This window comes from Mesoplodon mirus, assembly GCF_964341445.2.
Source record: "Mesoplodon mirus genome assembly, chromosome: 4".
Lineage (NCBI taxonomy): Eukaryota > Metazoa > Chordata > Mammalia > Artiodactyla > Ziphiidae > Mesoplodon > Mesoplodon mirus.
This window is the reverse complement of record NC_138979.1, coordinates 123985238-124005016: the sequence shown is the minus strand read 5'-3', so window position 1 is coordinate 124005016 and position 19779 is coordinate 123985238. Positions and strand designations below refer to the sequence as shown.

Genomic DNA, 19779 nt, shown 5'->3' with positions numbered 1-19779 from the left:
AGTCTAGGGTGTAGCCAATTGCTTTTGGCTGCTATTGCTCAGCTTTGAGGAAAATCAAGAAGTTGTATCAGTACTGCTCCAGCTTCCAAGCTACAGGTGCCTTTGAGTTACAGACTGTGCTCTTCAGAGGACAGAAATGACCCTGCATTTGGGAGAAGAAACTACTAGAGACAAGGAGGGACTTACATCTTGCCGGGGGAACCATTCTAGCCCTGCTCCTTTGACCATTTTTGTCTCTAAGTGTCAAAATACCACCCACCCCTAATTGTGAAGGGAGTGGCAAATACAGTTCAATCCAAAGAAAAATGCTTATGTGTTAGAACACGTGACCTTTTACATCACATACACACTTTGCCCCACAAAAACTGGATGCTCAGATTGATTGACTGTCTTTTTAAAAAGTCACCTGGCCTCTTGGTTTGAGCTTAGTGGCAGGCATACAAGAAATGTACTCCTTGTAGAGAAAAACTACGCCCACCCCCCGCCCAATCTGATGAGCTCTTGCTGGAGTGCACATCTATGGCCCTGCACGCAGTGACCAACAGAGGGATTTCAGTGTTCCTTAGGAAAACTTTGTCCACAGAGATAGACTGATGATTGAAAGGACATAAAGGAAGCCTGTGTCTGTGGCAGGAACATAACTCTGTTAGTAACTCAAAACAAATCAGTCCAAGTTTGCCTTCAGAAATATGGAGGAAAAAAGAGAACATGGTCTCTTCCTGTTGGGCTGTTCCACAAAATCAAAGCCAAAGATTCTAAATAGTGAGTTACTTGTGTCTTCAAAAGAAGGAAGCAGTCTAATTCAGTTTGGAGAGGAGATGAAGAAGACATCTCAAAAGCGGTCTTTTAGCAAAGTGTCTCACAAAAGGACATTTTAGAGGTTTGCATATGCATTAAAAAGCTGTAATACTTGGTGTATTCAGGTAAGTATAGAATAAATAGGAAATGGTGAGATCATCGGAGATTTTCACGCTTGACATTCACACAGCTGAACAAAGAGCTTCATTATCGTCATGGCAATATGAGGGTGCATCTGCTGCTCGGCTCACCCCCCCTTGAGCTACCTTCATCAATGGCTGCAGAGAATGGGGAGTGGGGGGTTTTCTGCTAGATACTCAAAAATTAATTTTGAATTCACTAATGTGGAGAGCGTGTAAGTTAGGGGGTGTGTGCTAGAATCACACTTTCTACTTAATACCACAGTTGGGTGCTTAGCTGTAGCTACCGGTTTTTCTTTCTACATTCACAAAACTGGCAGATGAAACATGAAAAAGAATACTGACTCTTTAATCTCTGCTTCTCCACCTAAGGCCCAAGGCAGGCTGACAGGGAACTTCATTCTGGAAACAGGACTTTTTTTTTTTTTTCTTTTTAAAATTCTGGATTACTTTTTCTTCTGCTTTTGAAAACTGTGGGCTATAGGGAATGAACCTGACATAGACTTAAAACAAGAACAGTTTTCTTTATCTAAAAAGTTATAGTCCTTGATGCCTACAGAGGTCATTTTCAAAACCCACAAGAGAGACAGCATTAGAGCCAGGAACTGTGCATTTAGCGCTTTATTTACTTACAATAGAGACAGTTTTTCATTTAGAAGTGCTCATAGGATCAAGCAAGGCTTTGATGCCGTGCAGACTTTCCTATAGATTTTGCAATTAGTGAGCTAGATGTCTTAAATAGCAGGCATCCACAAATTGGTTTTTAGTTTTTTTGTAAATTTACGTGCTGAGCAATATTTGGTCAAATTGAATGATATTTGATACTTAATGTGAGTTACGAGCTTAAGGAGAGAAGACCCGTGGATGGTCTGTGAATGACTATGCATCATCTATGGATTTCCCCCCTAATATCCTAATGACAGGCCCTGCTTGAATTGCTATCTGTGTGATTTATAACCTCAGAATAGGTTTTTTCCTATATCACCGCCGCCGATTGACAGATTTTTATTAACTGTTAATACTGAATCCTGTAGAAAACTTTTCATTGATTGAGAACATATCAATTTGTTAAGTTTAAAAAATAAATTCCCCTTTTCTTGATGATAACGTGCTGAGTTGGAGACCAAGGCTTTTGAACATTGAGGGGATCATGTTCTAGGACCGGAAGAGTCCAAGTAATTGTTGGCACGAGTGACATCCGAGATCTCAGATTTTTTTTTAAGCTGTTTTCAGTCCTGTCAGGGAGTTTCAGTACTGTTTATTCCTGACCTTCTTGACCTGAAATAGTTAGGAACAGAGTATTTTTTAGCCTCCAAACCTTCTTTTTTGTTGGGGGTTTGTTATATAAAGGGACACAGTGAACTCTTGTGCATGGAATTAAGATTTATGACTCGGATGGGCTTCCGTGGTGGCACAGTGGTTGAGAGTCCGCTTCCCGATGCAGGGGACATGGGTTCGTGCCCCGGTCCGGGAGGATCCCACATGCCGCGGAGCAGCTGGGCCCGTAAGCCATGGCCACTGAGCCTGCGCGTCCGGAGCCTGTGCTCCGCAATGGGAGAGGCCACAGCAGTGAGAGGCCCGCGTACCGCAAAAAAAAAAAAAAAAAGATTTATGACTAGGAAATCAGGGAAATGGTGGATTTATCCACTCATTCAATAAATAATTCTTTTGAATGTGCCTCTCTGTGCCAGGCACTGGGGGATAGCAAAGTGAGCAAAATCTGTCACTGGCCTGAACTCCTGTCTGAGTCTGAACTGGTCACAGAAATTCTGTCTCCCTTCCCGGGGGTTGGTTTAGGTTTGGAATATGATGAAACACTGCACAACGAGACTCAGGGGGAAGTCTCTCTACTGTGGGAGACTGTTGAAAATGTTTTCCTCCTTCTGAAAATAAGGATTTACTTCTCTTTGTCTTTGAATGGGAGACAGATGCTTATCAGTCATTTTTACTAGTAAGTTTATCACAGTGATGATTTATGGAAAGTGGCGTGGAGGCCTATGAAAACACAGCAGGTCCAACCTGGCCTGGGTGAGTCCTTCACCTTCCTTTAAAAATGAAGAGGAATGGAGTACTGGGAAGGTTAAGCTGGGATGTAGGGAGACCTAAAAAAAGGTAAAAAGATGAATCTTTTTTTATTTTTATTAGAGTATAATTGCTTTACAATGCTGTGCTAGCTTCTGCTGTAGAGTGAAGTGAATCAGCCGTACACATACCTATATCCCCTCCCTCTCGGATCTCCCTCCCACCCCCTGCCCACCCATCCCACCCATCTAGGTCATCACAGAGCACCGAGCTGAGCTTCCTGTGCTTTATAGCAGGTTTCCACTAGCTATCTGTTTTACGCATGGTGGTATATATATGTCAATCCTAATCTCCCAATTCGTTCCACCCTCCCCTTCCCCCTTATAGGCAGGTTTATTTTATGTCTCTGGCAGACTCTGTGTTTCTGGATGCAGTCATTTCATTAAGCCTACTAAATATCTTTAGCAAGAAATATCTAAGTGGTGAGGCATAGGTATACAAAAATTAGTGTTCCATAATATCGGGACTATTTAAAGGAGCCCAGACAAACGTCATGTGTTCAGCTGTTTTGTGGATCGTCAGAAATCCTGGTACTTTGTTGTGAAAACATTACAGATTCTCCCAGGTAGCGGTCACCGTTGAGTGTCCTCTGAACAGCTGTTCTGCCACTTCTTCCTGGGTAATAGAACTCCCATTTGGGGCTTTATGTGTGGTGGTCTTCCCCCAAGTCTCAGGAGGGATAAATGTTTGTTTATACCAGCCACAGTAATTCCATCCAGCGTGTGGCTGAGGCTGGGACATTTGATGAAATGCTGGACAATGAGACTTTCCTGGAGGGCCTGTGGGAATATTTTCTTTTCTTTCAAAAAATGAACACAAAGTAGCAACTGACCCTTTCCTGACTTTGGACATTGTCCTGTGAGGAGCTAATCATTGGCTGTGCTACAGCTGTCTTTTGATCATGAAGAGAAAGTGAAGACGATTACAGAGAAAGTTGAAGTCATTTTTACTTGGGTTTTCTGTTACTTGTAATCAGGTGGGTTCTGGCTAATGTGTCTCGCCCCAAATTTGAGGAGGCCAGAGAGGGGGTGGGAATTCTCCAAGAGCTTCAAATAACCTGCTCTTTAGCTAACCCTATATTAATGGAAAAACACTGTATGCTAAACACATACACAAATTAAATCCTATGCTGCTCATTTGTGTTTAAAAAAAAGTTTGAGGGCTTTTTTTTTTTTTGAGATATGCAGGGTGTCATTAAATCAACATTTCAAAGAAAGTGTTTTTTAGAAAAACGATGTCATCTTGTTCTTCATTTTGTATAAAGTACAAGAAGTACTGGAATTGAGTTAATTTAGGTTAATTGATTTCTGTTAAAATGGAGGATTTAGAAGTATTGTTTCATTTTCTTGATCATGCTTTATGAGAGCAATGGGTTAGTTTCTCTCAAGTATCAGGTGTTTGTGTTCTGAAAATAAAAGCAACTACTAACTGAAATAAGGAAATAAGGAAAAATAAGGAAAAGCCCAAGAATCCATGTTAGAATTGCATTAGAATGTATCAGTCAAGTCAAAGATCTGGCTTTCTCTCTGAGCAGAGAGAAAAGATCACGTGCTACGTTTTGCGCCTTTTCGTGTGCTCTTCAAAGCTTGGGATGCCCTCAACACCTACCCGACGCCCACCCCCATCATATCTCCTGCCGTCTTGCCATGTTCTTTCAACGTCCAGGGAAAACGTGCCTCCTAGAACTTCTTATCCTTCCTTGGTGGCCCCCACCTCTGGGGCTTCTTTGTTTTGTTTACACATCGTGATAGTCCTCATTTTATGCCACCTTTTCAAAACTGGCTGTTTTCCTGCTGTCCTCTCCACCAATATGTAAGCTGCTTGAAGGTAGAGACCATGACTTAGTTATTTTTGAAACTTTATAGCAATACTGCGAAGCTTGTATGTAGTAAGTACTCACAAATGTTAGATGACCTTGAACAGGGAAAATATGACTTTTCCTAGTCACACGTGCAGTCAAGTACATGGAAAAATATCAACCTGGGGAAAAACGAAAGACCTCCTTTTGCTTACAGGTTGACTACTATGGCTAAATATTAACTTTCTCCACTGCAATTTAAAACTTTACATCTTTGTAAAGAAGTCGATCCTTTACCAAGTAATCACACTCGTTTCATTTGAACACTGATTGAGATGCCCTCAGAGCCACTTGACTATTCATATTTCACTACTATTAATAAAATTCATTCAATTGGGGGGGTAAATGAAGTCCTTAAGATCGTAAATACAGTCGATCTGTATTTACTTTTTTTACTCCATGTAAAATAATGCCTTCTAAATACCAGCATAGTCAGTACTTCTCAAACTTTTACATGAATGCGAGTCAACTAGGGATCTTGTTAACTACAGATTTGGATTCAGTAAACCTGAGGGTTGGCCTGAAATTCTGCATTTCTAGTATGTAGTGGAGCAGGGATACTCAGCTGGTACGTAGGCCCTTGCTGGTCTCTGTTCTCTGTGTTTGCCTGACCTTGGACTTAAAAAGCTAAAATCAGCACTTGCTGAAAAAGAAAAAAAGATGTAAAGTAATAATACTAACTCACTCCTGGGAACTTCCTTTCATCCAGTGGTTAGGACTCCGAGCTTCCACTGCAGAGGACACGGGTTCGATCCCTGGTCTGGGAACTAAGATCCTGCATGCCGCACGGCACGGCCAAAACCAAAACCAAAACCGAAAAATACCTAATTCACCACTCCTGCATAAAAACCTGACTTGATTTTGTCTCCATTTGACAGTCTTTTTAGTTAGCGGATAGGCACATGATGTAGGCTGACTTGGCTTCTGAAAAAAAGTCAGACACGGTAGCTATTAAATGCATTTCCTTTCATGCGAATTTTCATAATCATATGGAAGAAGAGGAAAAACTCATTTGCTTTGGGGGAAAATGTCCAGCCAATGATCAGGTGGCAGCTCAATCCCTGAAGACCCAGCGCTGGAAAAAGCTAAGATCAGGAAATAGAAAAAGTCCCCTGTGCCATCTGCATTTGGTCCAGACATCAAACTTCACACCTTCCCTTCTTCCTTCACTCGCTGCTTCCTTTACTGCATGCGATGGCTGCATACCCGAATCAACAATTACATTCCCCCTTTGTTTTTGTGGCAGATGACAAATGCATGGAGGACATCTTGTGTTTCCTAGGCAGGCAGGGCACTTACTTTGATTGATGCTCGGTTGTGGAAAAAAATGAGCAGGGAAGGAATTACAATGGAGGGCCTGCAGACTGGAAGGGGATATACTAATTAGTCCTGCATTAAGCAGTCGGCTTGCATTTGGTGATGAGACGCCTTCAGGAGGGAAGTGTAGGGGTTATTGATGCAAAACAGCGTGGAATGCATTACGCCAGGTAGCAGTGTATTCATTTTGTTAGGATGTATAGAATTTTGTAATTAAGAAATAAACAGGCTACTGTATTTTTTAACAGCTCCCCAATATATTGGGTAGGCTGTGCTTTTTAACTCTAATGATCTCATAGACAAGCTGAAAAGTCCTCCTCTCTTTCTGAAATAAATCTTCCAGAGTGGATCCAGTTCTAGGAAGGGAAAACTGCCACCACGTCTATGCTTGCTGGCTCTTTCTTTCTGAAGCTCCACTGCTCCAGAGCCTGAGCCTTGACCCTTGCCGCTGGGACACAATGTAATAAAGAGAAAGGAAGTTTTCCCTCAGGCCACTCTTTCCAGGTTTTAGAGAGTCGTTGCTGATGTGACCTGGGAAGACCCTAAAGATATCTCAAGGCAAATTCAGCATCTTCCATAGACAGGGGCGAAAGCAAAATGCAAAGCGTGTTCCTCCACATGGTTAGCATGTGTGGTTTGCTCTTCTATTTTCTGGGCTATAGGCAGAGGCAAAGCAGTACATGGTGAGGCATTCTCATAATTCAGGAGTGACATAGATGCTCTAGGTAATGGGAGTGTGTGACTCCAGGGAGATGTGACTGGTCATCTTGAGGTCAATACATCCTGAGCAATGGAGAACTGGAGGGTGATAAGAAAAGGTGCTCAAATAATTGCTAATATGGGTGATTTAAAATTCAAACCTTGAAATGTTGATTTGCTCAATTTGGCCTGAAGAATCAATGAAATTGGGTTCAGTGACTCCAGTGAGGTGGCTTAGAGAGAAAAAAAAATCAAACAGGTCTTTGGTCACAGTATGATAAAAGAGGACCTAAACTCCCTTGAGATCCCAGTGTAATTTCACTAACCCACTGTGTTGGTATAGATAATGATTCCTAGTGATTCTTTGTGTTGAAACCCAGTGAACTCTCAGGCGTCTCATGTTAACCTAGTGGGTGAGTAACTGGTCCAAAGTTTTTGGTTCAATTTATCAGCGTTGTCAAATCCTGGTATAGCTGAGATTCCCTTTTACTTTTCTTATTCTAGAGACAAGTTCATCTATGGATTTACAGATGCCTATGCTAGGAAAATAGATCTAAGTGATAAAGATAGCATTTTGAGTTATCAGAGGCTGTCGAGTCTTTTTTTTCTTTAAGTTTTATCCATAAACTGGAGCATAAGACACATCTCAAAATATCAGAAATATGATCAGATGACTACAACCTGCCTTTCATGGACAGAACCAGGAATTGTGCCAATAGCTCTAGGAAGAAAAGCTAAATAGTTAATGTGGTTTATTTTTTAACCATCCCTTTGTTTTAGAATTCTATCTTATACTTGAGCTGATTCCATGTCACCATGACCTTCTCCTGCCAAGAAGGCACAGTTGAGGCATCCTTCAGTAATAGCCTAGGGCTTTGGACAAGCAAGATGCTGTGCTGGCTTTTTGCCTTTTTTTTTTTTCAATGTTTACACAACCAAGACTTATTACATGCTCTGTCATTTTGTTACTGGGCTGGCTTTGGTCTGAGAATTAGGTAAACATCAGACATTCCATCACATAATTTTAGACTCAATCTTACTTTATAATGATGTTAATGTTTACTATACAAAGCAAGATGCATTTGTATATTTTAGCATTTTATTTCAGTCACAGAATGCAAAACCTGACATTGGCATCAGTTTGATTTGTGTGTGTGTATGTGTGTGTGTGTGTGTATGATTGAAGATATTAAGCACTACAAGAATGCTGAAATTTCAATCTGATTAGGATCAAAATTCTTCAGGATCAAAACATTCCTTTTCCTCCCCCTACAGTTTTACTAATTGTGTGCTACTTGACATTGTGGAGTTATTCCACAGCGTGATAGCTAAATATGAGAAGTATATTTTACTGTGCTGAATTATCAGCTCATTCTATTTGTTTTTCATGTGTTTAAGGTTATTAAAAGAACTTAAAATTAGAAGTCATGTGTATGAGTTGAAAGACTGAACTCAATCACTGTTAGCGGATGAAATCATAAAGCAATAGCTAGCATGTCAATATCAAGTAGTGAAAACAAAATCACAGAATTTGAAAGCATACCTTCTCTGTTCATTAGTTGGCAGGATACCAGAAAAATTAGGATACTAGCACAATAGTGAATGGTGGACGGAGTTGTTTATTTTCAGCACTCTCAAATTATTCCAGGTACTGAAAACGAGATAAAAGTAGATCGGAAAGAATGGCATCAAATGTATTTGTTGGAGACCTTGCTTTATGGGAAGAAATGAACTGCCCTGGCTCACTGTTCCTGAGGAATTGTATTTCTTCAAGCTGTAAATCAAATCCCAGAGAGATAGCATGACGTTTTCCAAATAATAACAGAGGGTGACAAAGTTCCTTTTTGTCAGCATCAGGTTTCTGAATTTAGACCTCGATTAAGATTCCAGAATGAAAAAGCGCCCCCTGCCCCCCACACACATGGTCTATGACTGTGTCTTACAAACAATATATTCATTTTCAAAGTCTGGATCTCTGGCATATCCGCATCCCAAAATATATTCATAGCTTCCTCCAAAGATCCTGATTTTTCTCCATTTTCTCTAAATTCCCAGCTACAAAGAACCTGATGTGTCTTTTCAGGAAACAGCATCATTTCTTCCCCCAGTTAATTGAAGAGCCATCTGCTTCTGTGATACCCGACATCCATTCGTTCTTAGCAATAAGTGTGTTCCCTAAATCGCTGGGGGGCCATACCAAGGCATGCATTCTGGGTTGGGAGTAGAATCTGCCAGAGCAGCCTCACAGGCAGGCTTTTTTCCAGAGACACAGTGTATACAGAATTTGCCACTGACCTTGCTCCCTTGTCAGTGTTGCTAATGCAGGGTTCAAAACACAGTACAAGGGACTTCCCTGGTGGCGCAGTGGTTAAGAATCCACCTGCCAATGCAGGGGACACGGGTTCGATCCCTGATCTGGGAAGATCCCGCATGCCATGGAGCAACTAAGCCCGTGCGCCACAACCACTGAGCCCGCCTGCCACAGCTACTGAAGCCCGCGTGCCTAGACCCCGTGCTCTGCAACAAGAGAAGCCACTGCTTGCCGCAACTAGAGAAAGCCTGCAAGCAGCAATGAAGACCCAACACGCCATAAATAAACAAACAAACAAATAAAAAACACAGTTCAAGATGCTCACAGTTTGAGACTTCGGCTAGCTTAGTGTCTCTCCATTACGCTTCTGAAGATCTGAGTTTGACATGATTAAACAACTGCAAAGGGCGGGAAAGATCTGAAACAGCTCTCCTCAACCGTGGCCAGAAAGGGAAGAAGAAATGAATACAGAGGCCACCTGGCTGGTTTTACTACATAAAAGCTTCTGCTTCAAGCTGTACCATCTCCTTTGTGTCCCCTTGCATGTATTTAAAAGTGGAGTTCAGAACCGGGTTTAGAACCTTCTAGGACTATAGAAGGCAGGGCCCTCATTTTCTAGGAAGAGTCTACTGAATGGTTGTGAAAAGAATCTCTTGTTGGAAAAGGGCAGCCCTTTCCTAAGAGGTCCACCAGCCCAGTGCCTCTTGCCTGAAGGGATTGTCAGATCCCTTGCACACTTAGTGGAAACAGCCCTGCTGAGTTTGATGAGGGAAGAGTGCATGAAGACGCTGGTGTGTGAGTTACTGCTTGGACCCAGTCGGAACACTGCTGGTCCTGCTTTGCTTAGATGCCACAAAAGGTGCCTTGGAGGTGAGCCTGCTGGCCAGGAGCTGGGAACCAGACCCAAAGAGCTGAGATGAGTTTCTCCCTTCCAAGAGTCAGGAGATGGAGGTACCTGCCCCTCTAAATAGCCCTCTTTCCGGAAATACAGTGAAAAGTCAGCACCTTTGAGAGCTGCCGTATCCACATGAGGCACTCTGCCCCTGTCATCCAGGCTCCCCCCTCATCCCAGTTTTGCTGCTAGTCAAGTAGGAATTTTTATGCGGCTCTGGCCTAGCTGAACTTGTCTTCTCCCATGTCTGTTTTGAAACTGAGACCACAAATTTCACAGTGGAATTTGCTCTCTAGAAAATGAAAGGGTCAAGAAGGCACTTAAGATAAAGATTCCCCCATCACTTTGTGGGAGAGAGAGCACAAGAGACCACAAAATCCCAGGTGAGCGCCTACAGATCCAGCAATTTCTCTGGGCCCGGAGGTCCAGCTTTCAATCTAATCCCAACAGAAGTTGGAGCGATTTATGTCTCACTTTTTCTCACTGTGCGCTGACAGTCATCTCAAATGTACAGGAGATGTGAAGGGAGAAATTGGCATGGAAACCAAAAGAGCATCTGAGACAGTTGACTCCGGCTGGGATCAGCTGTCCCCGTGCACAGGAGGTACTTACAGTCCAGGTGACTGTGCCTGATGCCCTCGACGTCTTCAGCATGGATGAAGTGGTAGCATCTTTTCCCTACAATGTCTACAGGAGTCAGATCCATATAATCACTAATCCTACAAAGAGAAGAACACAGGCTGGAAATCAGAAGGGAGGGGAAATATAGAAACTGTTAAATGACTTAGAAACAAATACACTGACAATTTTCATTATACCAGGGTACCTGTGAGAACTTGGCACTGAGGGAAAACCCTTTTTAGATCAAATTATTTTCTTTAACATATAAACAGTCTTTTTCTAAAGTAGGAACTGTGCTAGATCAAGCAATTGTGTTGAAATAATTAGATAGGTTTTTCTTTTCTTTTTTTAGTATCAGAATACACATTTAGACAACATAATTCTATGAAATTATTGAGAATCAGTAACAATGCGAGATCCTCATTAGAGGCCAAGATAATTCAAGGTTACATAATAAAATAAAAACATGTTATGTTTATACCAAATGATTAGAGACACCTTTCATTTAAACAGATTGGTCTTCTATTGGGTATTTCCATGAAAAAGGGCTTCGACTGCTTCTTGGCACAAAGTCCAAATTGGCATTTCAAGGGATATAATTTAAATGCTGAGACATACAGATGCCTGGGGGTATTATCTTTTTTTTTTGTCTGAGTCATTTGGGAGCTCAGCTTTCACTCCGGCCCCTTTTAACTGGGACTTTGTGGTGGATTCCACACGGAAACTTTTAAACCATTCTGGCAGCTCTGCCAGCCTTGTGCTCGACCATACGTGTGTGTAAGCTTCTGTCACTGATTGTCCAGACGGCAATGTCCTCAGGCAGGAGCACAGGAAAAGAACAAAAACTGGAAAAAACGTTGGGGGAATCTGCCTGGTTTACACAAACATGCCAAAATGCTGCTTCTCTTCCTCCCTGTCCAAGTTCAGATTCATTTTGGTCCATCCCGAAGAGAATTTATCTTTTGTTTAATTGATTCTCTTTACTGCCCCTGTTCTTTTCATGGTTTCTGACTCATCAAATATGAAGTGAATCTTTAGCTACGGCACCTTTAAGAAACCCATGAGATTGCTGCTGGGGAGTGAACTCTGACCCCTAAAGGCAAGGAAATAAGAAACCAAACCAAACCAAAATAATATGGAAAGTAATGAAAATACACTACCCAGTGAGTGAATTTCTCAACATCTAGCAATTTAAGTCATATTTTGGGCCCAACTAGAATTACTGGAGTGTTTTCTCAGGATTCCATGGTTTTCTGGTATAAAACAGATTAGTTGGTGTTTTCCTAAAACCATTAACTGCTTTCCAAGTACAGTTTATACCCCCTTTCTGCAAACGAGGGAATAAGGATGCCATTAAAGGCCTTCATTGGTGTTTCTGGAATTTGCCCGCTCCTCTGAAAGCATCAGATGTGGGCTTTGCCCAAGGCTGTCCTAGAGACCTGCAGAGTCAAGAAGCAGACTCTATTTTCTAGTTAGCAGATCCCTAATTAAACTATAAACCCTGGGGAAAAGGCACTCCATTCTTTTAGGGAAGACAGTTCTTTATTTTTTATTTGAATGAAATCCCTCAAAACAGCGGAAGCACTTTTGTACTCTCAGAGCCTGTTACCGTGGTGAGTGTGACCAGCTCAGTGTTCAAAGACCTCTTAATATATGTGTAGAATGCTCTAGACCAGTCCGATGACCTGTATCAGGATCAGAAGCCTGATGGCATCTTGTACGCCGAGCCTCAGTTTCCTTATCTGTAAAACAACTTCAGAGGCTGGTGAGGGGATTGATGAATGAAGTGACATGAATGTAGCACAGTGCTTGACACACAGGTATGCTGTTCCCTCAGATTCAATATGCAATTGCCTTTAACGGGGATCCTTTTAAATAATTACTATCATCTTCAGTGGAGGAATAATGCTGTATGGTACCGGCTAATAAGGGGTTGTGGAAAAAACATTTTTTAATGGGAAGAAAAAAGCATAAAGTGGGTCACGGAAAGTGATCTCAGTTACTAGAGTGGCACCATAAGGCACTCAAGTCCATGGAGTGCATCAAAAGAATTAATCAACCTGTGATAACAGGAATGAGAATTAGATGATGGCTTGGAGACAGGACAATCACTGGGAGTTACGTAAATAAGATGAGGCTTCGTCTTTTTTTGCGGGGATTGGTGGTTGTGAATCTAAATCAAGGGAGCCGACGTATGTTTCCAAAGACGCAAAGCCATACTCCATCCCCTGGCTGTCTACCTGCCTCCCTGGGTGTCCAAGATTCTAACTTTTAAATCAGAGAAGAGACCGCTTTGTGGGCTGTGGTTGTGTTCTTTCATGGCTGCATGTGTATGAAAGCTCCACCTCAGCGGTTATTCCGATTCGTTACCATTTAGCCTGACTTCTGAAGAAAAATTAGAGACAAGGAATGCAGGGGGATCCCACAGGAGGCATGTTTTTTGAATATGGCAGATTGGGGTTCAAATCTTGGCCTCAGTCAAGGCACTTGACCTTTCTCTCTAAGCTGAAACTGCGTGGGGCCAATGGACACAGGGGCAACACTGACCTCACAAAACCGTCCTCAAGCTTCAGTGACATGGTGCATCTAATGCACTTCGCATATGGCTGAGGGTGTAGCAAGTATTCAATAAATGTTATCTCTCTTTATTATTCCTGGCAAACTCTAGCTACTCATTCTGGCAAACTCATCTTTCCTGATTCTCTGTGGCCATGGCAGAATACCTTAGACACAGCCAAGTATACAGTCATGATGAGAAAATTTTAATAAATACCCCCAAAACTTGGAAAATAGATTGAGTTACTCATTAAATAATAGTGACAGGTTCATGATATTTTCTACCCCCCTGAACACTAAAAAGCTCAGGGCGGGTACTCTTTTCCCATGGTGAATTCTTTTCTCTGAATCAAAGCCTGACCGGAAAGGGTAGGCATTTCTAACTTGATCTCAACATCTTTAGCGCTTCCTAATGGACTGAATGTAGGCGCTGTCTGTCTTCCTCTTGGCTGGGCCCTGAGAGGTCAATTTCCTAAGCCACTTGACCATTCCTCTCTTTTGTCCCCCCCCTCCAGCCCCGCCCCGAAGGCAATCACAGGACTCAGCAAACATGTGCTGCCTTCATGCCTGACGATAATCTGAGCCACAAAAGCGTCCCCACAAATTAATTCGGTAATTCTCCCCATGGCACCAGGTGGACGGCGTCGCTAAGCTTCCTTCCCACAGCCGATGCGTGTTCACCTCCCCTCCCCCCCTCGCCCCCCACCCCGTGCTTCTCTCTTCTTCAAATCAGTCTGATGATGGGCTGGTGACTTCTGGGTGAAAGGTCTGAAGGGGCACTATCCCATTTCCTTGTCCCTTGCTTTGTGCTTAATGGAAAAGTGGAACTTTTTAACCTGAGGCTAAAAAGTCCTTTTAGAAGAGCTCAGTCTGCCAAGTCATTCATATGATGAGTCATCTTTCTTTAATTTATCACAGTGAAATCCTCAGGATTACAAAGCGTCATTGAATAGTTTTACAAATGTCTTTTTTGTCTTTTTTCCTCTGGGGGCCTCAAGTTCTCATTTGTTCTCTACATGTTTTGTGGACTAAATGTTTGTGTACCCCCTAAATTCGTAGAGTGAAATCCTTCCCCTCCATGTGATGGTATTTGGAGGTGGGGCCTTTGGGAGGTAATCAGGTTTAGATGAGGTCAGAAGGATGGAGCCCCCATGATGGGATTAGTGTCCTTATAGGAAGAGGAAGAGCAGAGCTTGCTCTCCCCTATATGAGGACACAGCAAGAAGGCAGCCCTCTGCAAGCCAGGAAGAGCGTGCCCCCTCAGGAACCTCAGCAGCCTGCACCTTGACCCTGGACTTGCCAGCCTCCAGAACTGTGAGAAATATATGTCTGTTGTTTGAGCTATTAGTCTATGGTAATTTGTCCCAGCAGCCTGAGCTGACTAGGACAAGGTGCTCAATGCCTCTGTGAACACTGCCTGTCATGAGGCTGGGTCCTTGAGGAAGTGGGTCTGGCTGAGGCATCAGGAGATACCTCTTACTGCATCGTTTTGCCAAGCTGTCATGAGGCTGGGTCCTTGAGGAAGTGGGTCTGGCTGAGGCATCAGGAGATACCTCTTACTGCATCGTTTTGCCAACAGTGTCTCCGCCCACCTCTCTCCTTGGGTTCTCGGCCAAAATGGGTCTTAGTTATAGCATATGGATGCCTGGGAATCCTAATTCCATTCCATTGTTGTCCCTAATGTAAATCAGGGCAGCAATGTAAATTTCAAATAAAAAGCATGGTTGGTGTCAGTCCAAGCAGCCATTAAAAATAAGATCAGGATTATAATGAGCCTCATTGGGAGAGTAAAATCCTTCAGACTGCTGAAAACACCGGCCCTTATCAATGTGCAACATACAACAGGGCAAATGAAAACAAAAACGAAGTACCTATTTTCACAGTAAATGATATTGAGGTCCATATTTACTCGAGTGACGAACATATGGCAGTCAATTCTGACTTCATTGATCGTAGGGGGAGGCAAGGCATGAGCCACAACCACGAGACCCATGATTTGGCTGGGGACGGTCCTCCCGTGGGACAGCGACACCCTTAGTCGTAGCCGGCCTGTTATGTGAATCACCTGTAATAGAACATTAAGTACAGGACATAGTCAAATTTACATCTGGGCTGTAACAGTACTTCTTTTGAGAAATGCAAAATTGCATCTGGAATAACCAATGTTAGCTTGTATCTTGTGTAATCATAAGGGCTGTCAAAGTGCCCTCAATGTCCTCAAGGCAAGAGACAAAAGAGAAATAATATTATACTCTGAGCATTTCTCAAGGCAGCATTATTACTATGCTATTGCTATTTTTCAGGACTTTTTTTTTCACATTTAGAGGAAGTTCATAACCAGATAAAAGGACAAGAAAGTTGAGCCCTGAGCTGCAAAAAGAAACGTTTGCATTATCAGCCCTTATTAATGGATGATGTCTGTCTCTCTCCAAATTTGTACTGAGTGGGATTCCATGGACATCTCCTTTTAGAAGTGTGGCTCAGAGCTTTCCTTCATTTGCAAAAAAGCCGGACTCCAGTGATTAAAAAACTCAGTGACAGTGAAATGAATGTGTCCTTCTGAGCATAGAGATCTCAGGTTAGGCAGTGCTAAGTTACCCGTACATGTAACGCCATGCTTTCTCGCAGCGCCGTCTGGGACTGAAGGTTAGAGGACCTTGTAGTATGATTTGCTCCCTAAGCTCACACACCATGGTAGGGTCAGGAAGCCTTGCACCATTTTGGTGGTGGCTCAGAAGTATTGCTCAGAAACGGGAGGGACAACGTGGGGCTGTGATTTTTGGTTTCTTAGCCAAAGTATACCATGGGTAGTCCAGGCCACCCTGAACCAAAGGAAATTGGTTCATCATCCTCACATATGTTAAATAATATTATTTTTATAAAGCCATCTTTGGAAAAAGTTCCTTTGTTTGTAAACTGAACATAGGAGAAGAGTCATAGTGTCAATTTCCTTAAACGATGTTTTGGGAAAATGAAATCATAAAAAGATGGAAAGGATAAGGATTTGGGTGGCAATGCTTCCGGATGATAGAAGGCAGGTGTGTATATGTGTGGGGGGTTGGAGACTGTGCATGTGTGTGTGTGGGTGTGTGTGTGTACTCTAGCTGTGTTCCTGGGGCCCTATGACAGTGTGGCGGACCTTCCCAAATCCAGTTGTAGAGGTACTCGCTGCCATTCCCGGTACCTTGGAGCTCAGTTTCGTAGCTGGCTGACTTTCTGTGTTTGGTTTGCCTATCCAAATGCACCCCTGGGCGCCAAATCATTTTCTGAAATTCTTCTTTTCCTTCCTTGCCAGAAGGAACCAAAGTGGGAAGTGGGTCTCTGGCCTCCCAGGAGCAATAAGAACTAGCATCTGCTCTCCTTCCTAGGGGCTTGACTGGTAATTCCTTTTTCATTGTGTTTTTGTTTCCTTTAAGTTATTCAGTTTTCCAAAAGCAAGCCACACTGCTGTCAGTCAGGCAGCAGGATCAAAGCTTAAGGAGCCGCCCTTTGGAGTCCTGGCTGTTCTAAATGATACCTCTTCCCTGTCCCCGTTCACATTTGAGCCCAGAGCTGTGGATCTGGAAACACCAATGAGGAGGATTATTTAGGTTATTTCAGGAGCAGTTTTTTGACCACCCGCATTGAAGTAGACTAAAATCATACTTAATGCACCTTTGCTTTAAGCTTTGGTCAGACGAGGTACTTTATGAATATTTGAAAATGTTCCTAGAGGCAGGGATGCTAAAACATCATCACAGACACACGTTTTTTGTACGACCTCATTAACTAATAAAGAAATAGCTAAAAGAAATGGGATTAGCTTCACAGGAGGTGTGTTAACAGTCTCTGGTCCTCCTCCCAGGTAGGCTTACATAGATGCTCATTTATCATTATCTGTCTTCTTTTATCAGGAACACTCAGCTTCTTGGAAAAACACAGAACTATAAATGCTCAGGAAAACTCACACCCAGAAATGATATGTTAAATAAATCCCCACTTGGTATTCTCTTCCAAAGCAATCTGAAGGCATCTGGGCTAGCAGACATTTCTGGGAAGGCAGACAGGCTGCTGGGGGAGCTGTGTGCATTCAGATCTACCCCGCCTCTGATCTCCTCCAGCTTTGCCTGTGGCCATCGAGGTGCTGAAGGGGGTCAAAAGTTGGGTTGAGTAGATTTACCATTTCCTGATTTTGTTCTCCTGGACTCGACCTCTCTGCCTCTCAATTTTCTTTTCTGTGCAATGGGGATAATGATGACTATTCTGCAATTATGTTATGAAAATCAAAGGAGGTAATGGTGGTGAACACTTTCCAAATTGTAAAGAAGTCTACAAATTTCATTATAATTCTGATCGCCTGTTAAACTGTCAACTGAATAATATGGGTAAGGACCGATTATTCGTTTAATCTTGACCAAGGGCCAAATAAATTATTATTACTTTAAAGGATCATGACATTTCATATTTGGGAGAAAAATTGGGAGGGTCTATTTTAGGTCATTCTCCTTTTCATTTTTTTGGGTGAGGAGAGAGGCTTTGGAATGTTCACTCCTTAACCAGAGTCATCGGGCTTGGAAATGGTAAAAAAAAGAGCCTAGAATCTTGGTTTCTAGGTCGTGTTTGAGCATCATTTCAACTTTGTTATGCTTGTATACATTTTATGTGCATATTCATATTGAACAAAACATTAGAAGTTTATACCGGATGCCAATTTACTGCGTTAAATAAACTGTATATGAAACTTTGAAATTATTTCACTTATAGCCAGAAGCCTAGGTTATTTGAAAAGTCTTTGAGAAATTGTACAAACTAAGAAGGGAAAAACCAAAGAAAATTACCAATGCAATAACTTAACAGTTGTCAAGAAATGTCAAAGAACAATCAGAGGGTGTGTTTGTCTGTATGCATGTACATCTGGGGGTGAGGGAAGATGGTGCTGAAGAGAAGAAAAGGGATATCTGTTAGGTCCTGTACTTAACCTTGGGGATTAAATTAAGGTATTTTCCCAAATCTATTTCATAATGCCAACAGTTTTTTTTTTTCCATTGTGAGAAGTTATGTTCAGATTTTAGAAACATGGCCGAGAGCAGGTATCCAAACACACAGATAGTTGATTTTTTCACTTTGTATTTGCTTTGAAGGCCTGAGGTGTTGAGGAGAGAGTATTATCAGAAGAGCTGGGCACTGGCACTAGCTCTGGTACTGTGTAGCCATGCAACTATGATGCTCAGAAAGTTGAAATGACTTGCTTACTTTCCAGGTCAGCATATTAGAGATTAAAAACCTAGTACAGAGAGAATAAGTACTCTGTCTAGGTGTCTTTTGTTTTCTTAATAGGGTCATTAAAGGGCCTTTTATTGGTTTTTTAGTTTCTGAAACATAGTGTGTGCAAGGGACCTTGATAGGTGCCAGGGAGAAAACAAAGGTGGATCAAATGTAAACCTGTCCTCAAAGGGTTTACAGACTACATAGTGGGAGGAAACATAAACAATTACTTGTAATATAGTAATATTGGGAAGGAACACAGAGTCTGATCAAGACAGTGGTTCTCCATCCTGGTTATGTGACAGAATCTCCTGTGAAGTTTTGTTTGTGTAAACATGGATTCCCAGGCTCTATCATCCAGAAATTCTAATTTGGTAGCACTGGGCTGGGGCCCAACATTTGTTTGTTTTTTAGAGCTTCAAAGGTGATATCTACTAGGATAATGTCTGGCTAATGGATTTGGAGTTCTACTAGTGGTTCTCAACCTTGCTACCTGCTGGAATCACCCAGGGAGTCTTTAAAAGTCCCCATGTCCAAGCTGCACCCAACACTAGTTAAATATGGACTTCCAGAATATAGGGCTGCTGAGACGATTAAGTGAAAACATATATAAGGGTATATGCCTAGGTATATGCCTAGGTATATGCCTGATACACAGTGTATGCTCAACAAATACTATTTTCATTAAGTAACAAGTGTGCACCATAAGAAAGGTATAGAATGAGATCCTTGAGAGGTCAGGGTAGGTAGAAAATACTTTTGACCAAATGGATCTGGAAGGCTACATGAAACTGGCATTAAAATAAATTGCCATAAGATATAATCATAGAATGGTGAAAGGGGTTCCACATAGAGAAAAGGGCTGGAATATAAAAGAAAAGATAAACAAATCTAAAAGAGAACCTACTGGAGACACCCAGGGCTCCAGGAGCATTTCAACTGAAGTCAGCGATGGGGCAAATGGCAGGTACAAGCAGTAGAAATTGGTAATGAGACCTGGGGAGAAGCACCGTGATGTTTAGCCTATGTCATAGGAAGATGATGATGATAGACTAAATGGTACATGGGAATACAGGAATCACTGACAAAGGGACAAAAAAGATTTCCCTGTGGACATTTTGTATTTGAGCAGCCTGGGGAAGTCCTGGGCAGGGTGTCCTGGGGATAGTTGGAAAAAGGGGTTGGATACTTAAGAGAAGATAGATGAAGATATGGTTTTGGAAGACTTGGTTGGTTGATTGGTTTGTGCTTCGTTTTGGTG

The 19779-nt window shown here is 42.2% G+C and overlaps 1 protein-coding gene across 12 annotated transcripts in view; it reads right to left on the bottom strand.

The window, feature by feature from the left end:
- The window catches only part of NPAS3 (neuronal PAS domain protein 3), a gene marked incomplete at its 5' end in the record, with an annotated part of 875991 nt that overhangs the window by 12102 nt on the left and 844110 nt on the right, over nt 1-19779 (bottom strand). For all 12 annotated transcript variants that reach the window (XM_082619883.1, XM_082619879.1, XM_082619884.1 and 9 more), the window contains 2 exons: nt 10710-10816; nt 15146-15339. In XM_082619883.1, the coding sequence (XP_082476009.1) occupies nt 10710-10816; nt 15146-15339 (301 nt within the window). The remainder of the gene's footprint in view (nt 1-10709; nt 10817-15145; nt 15340-19779) is intronic.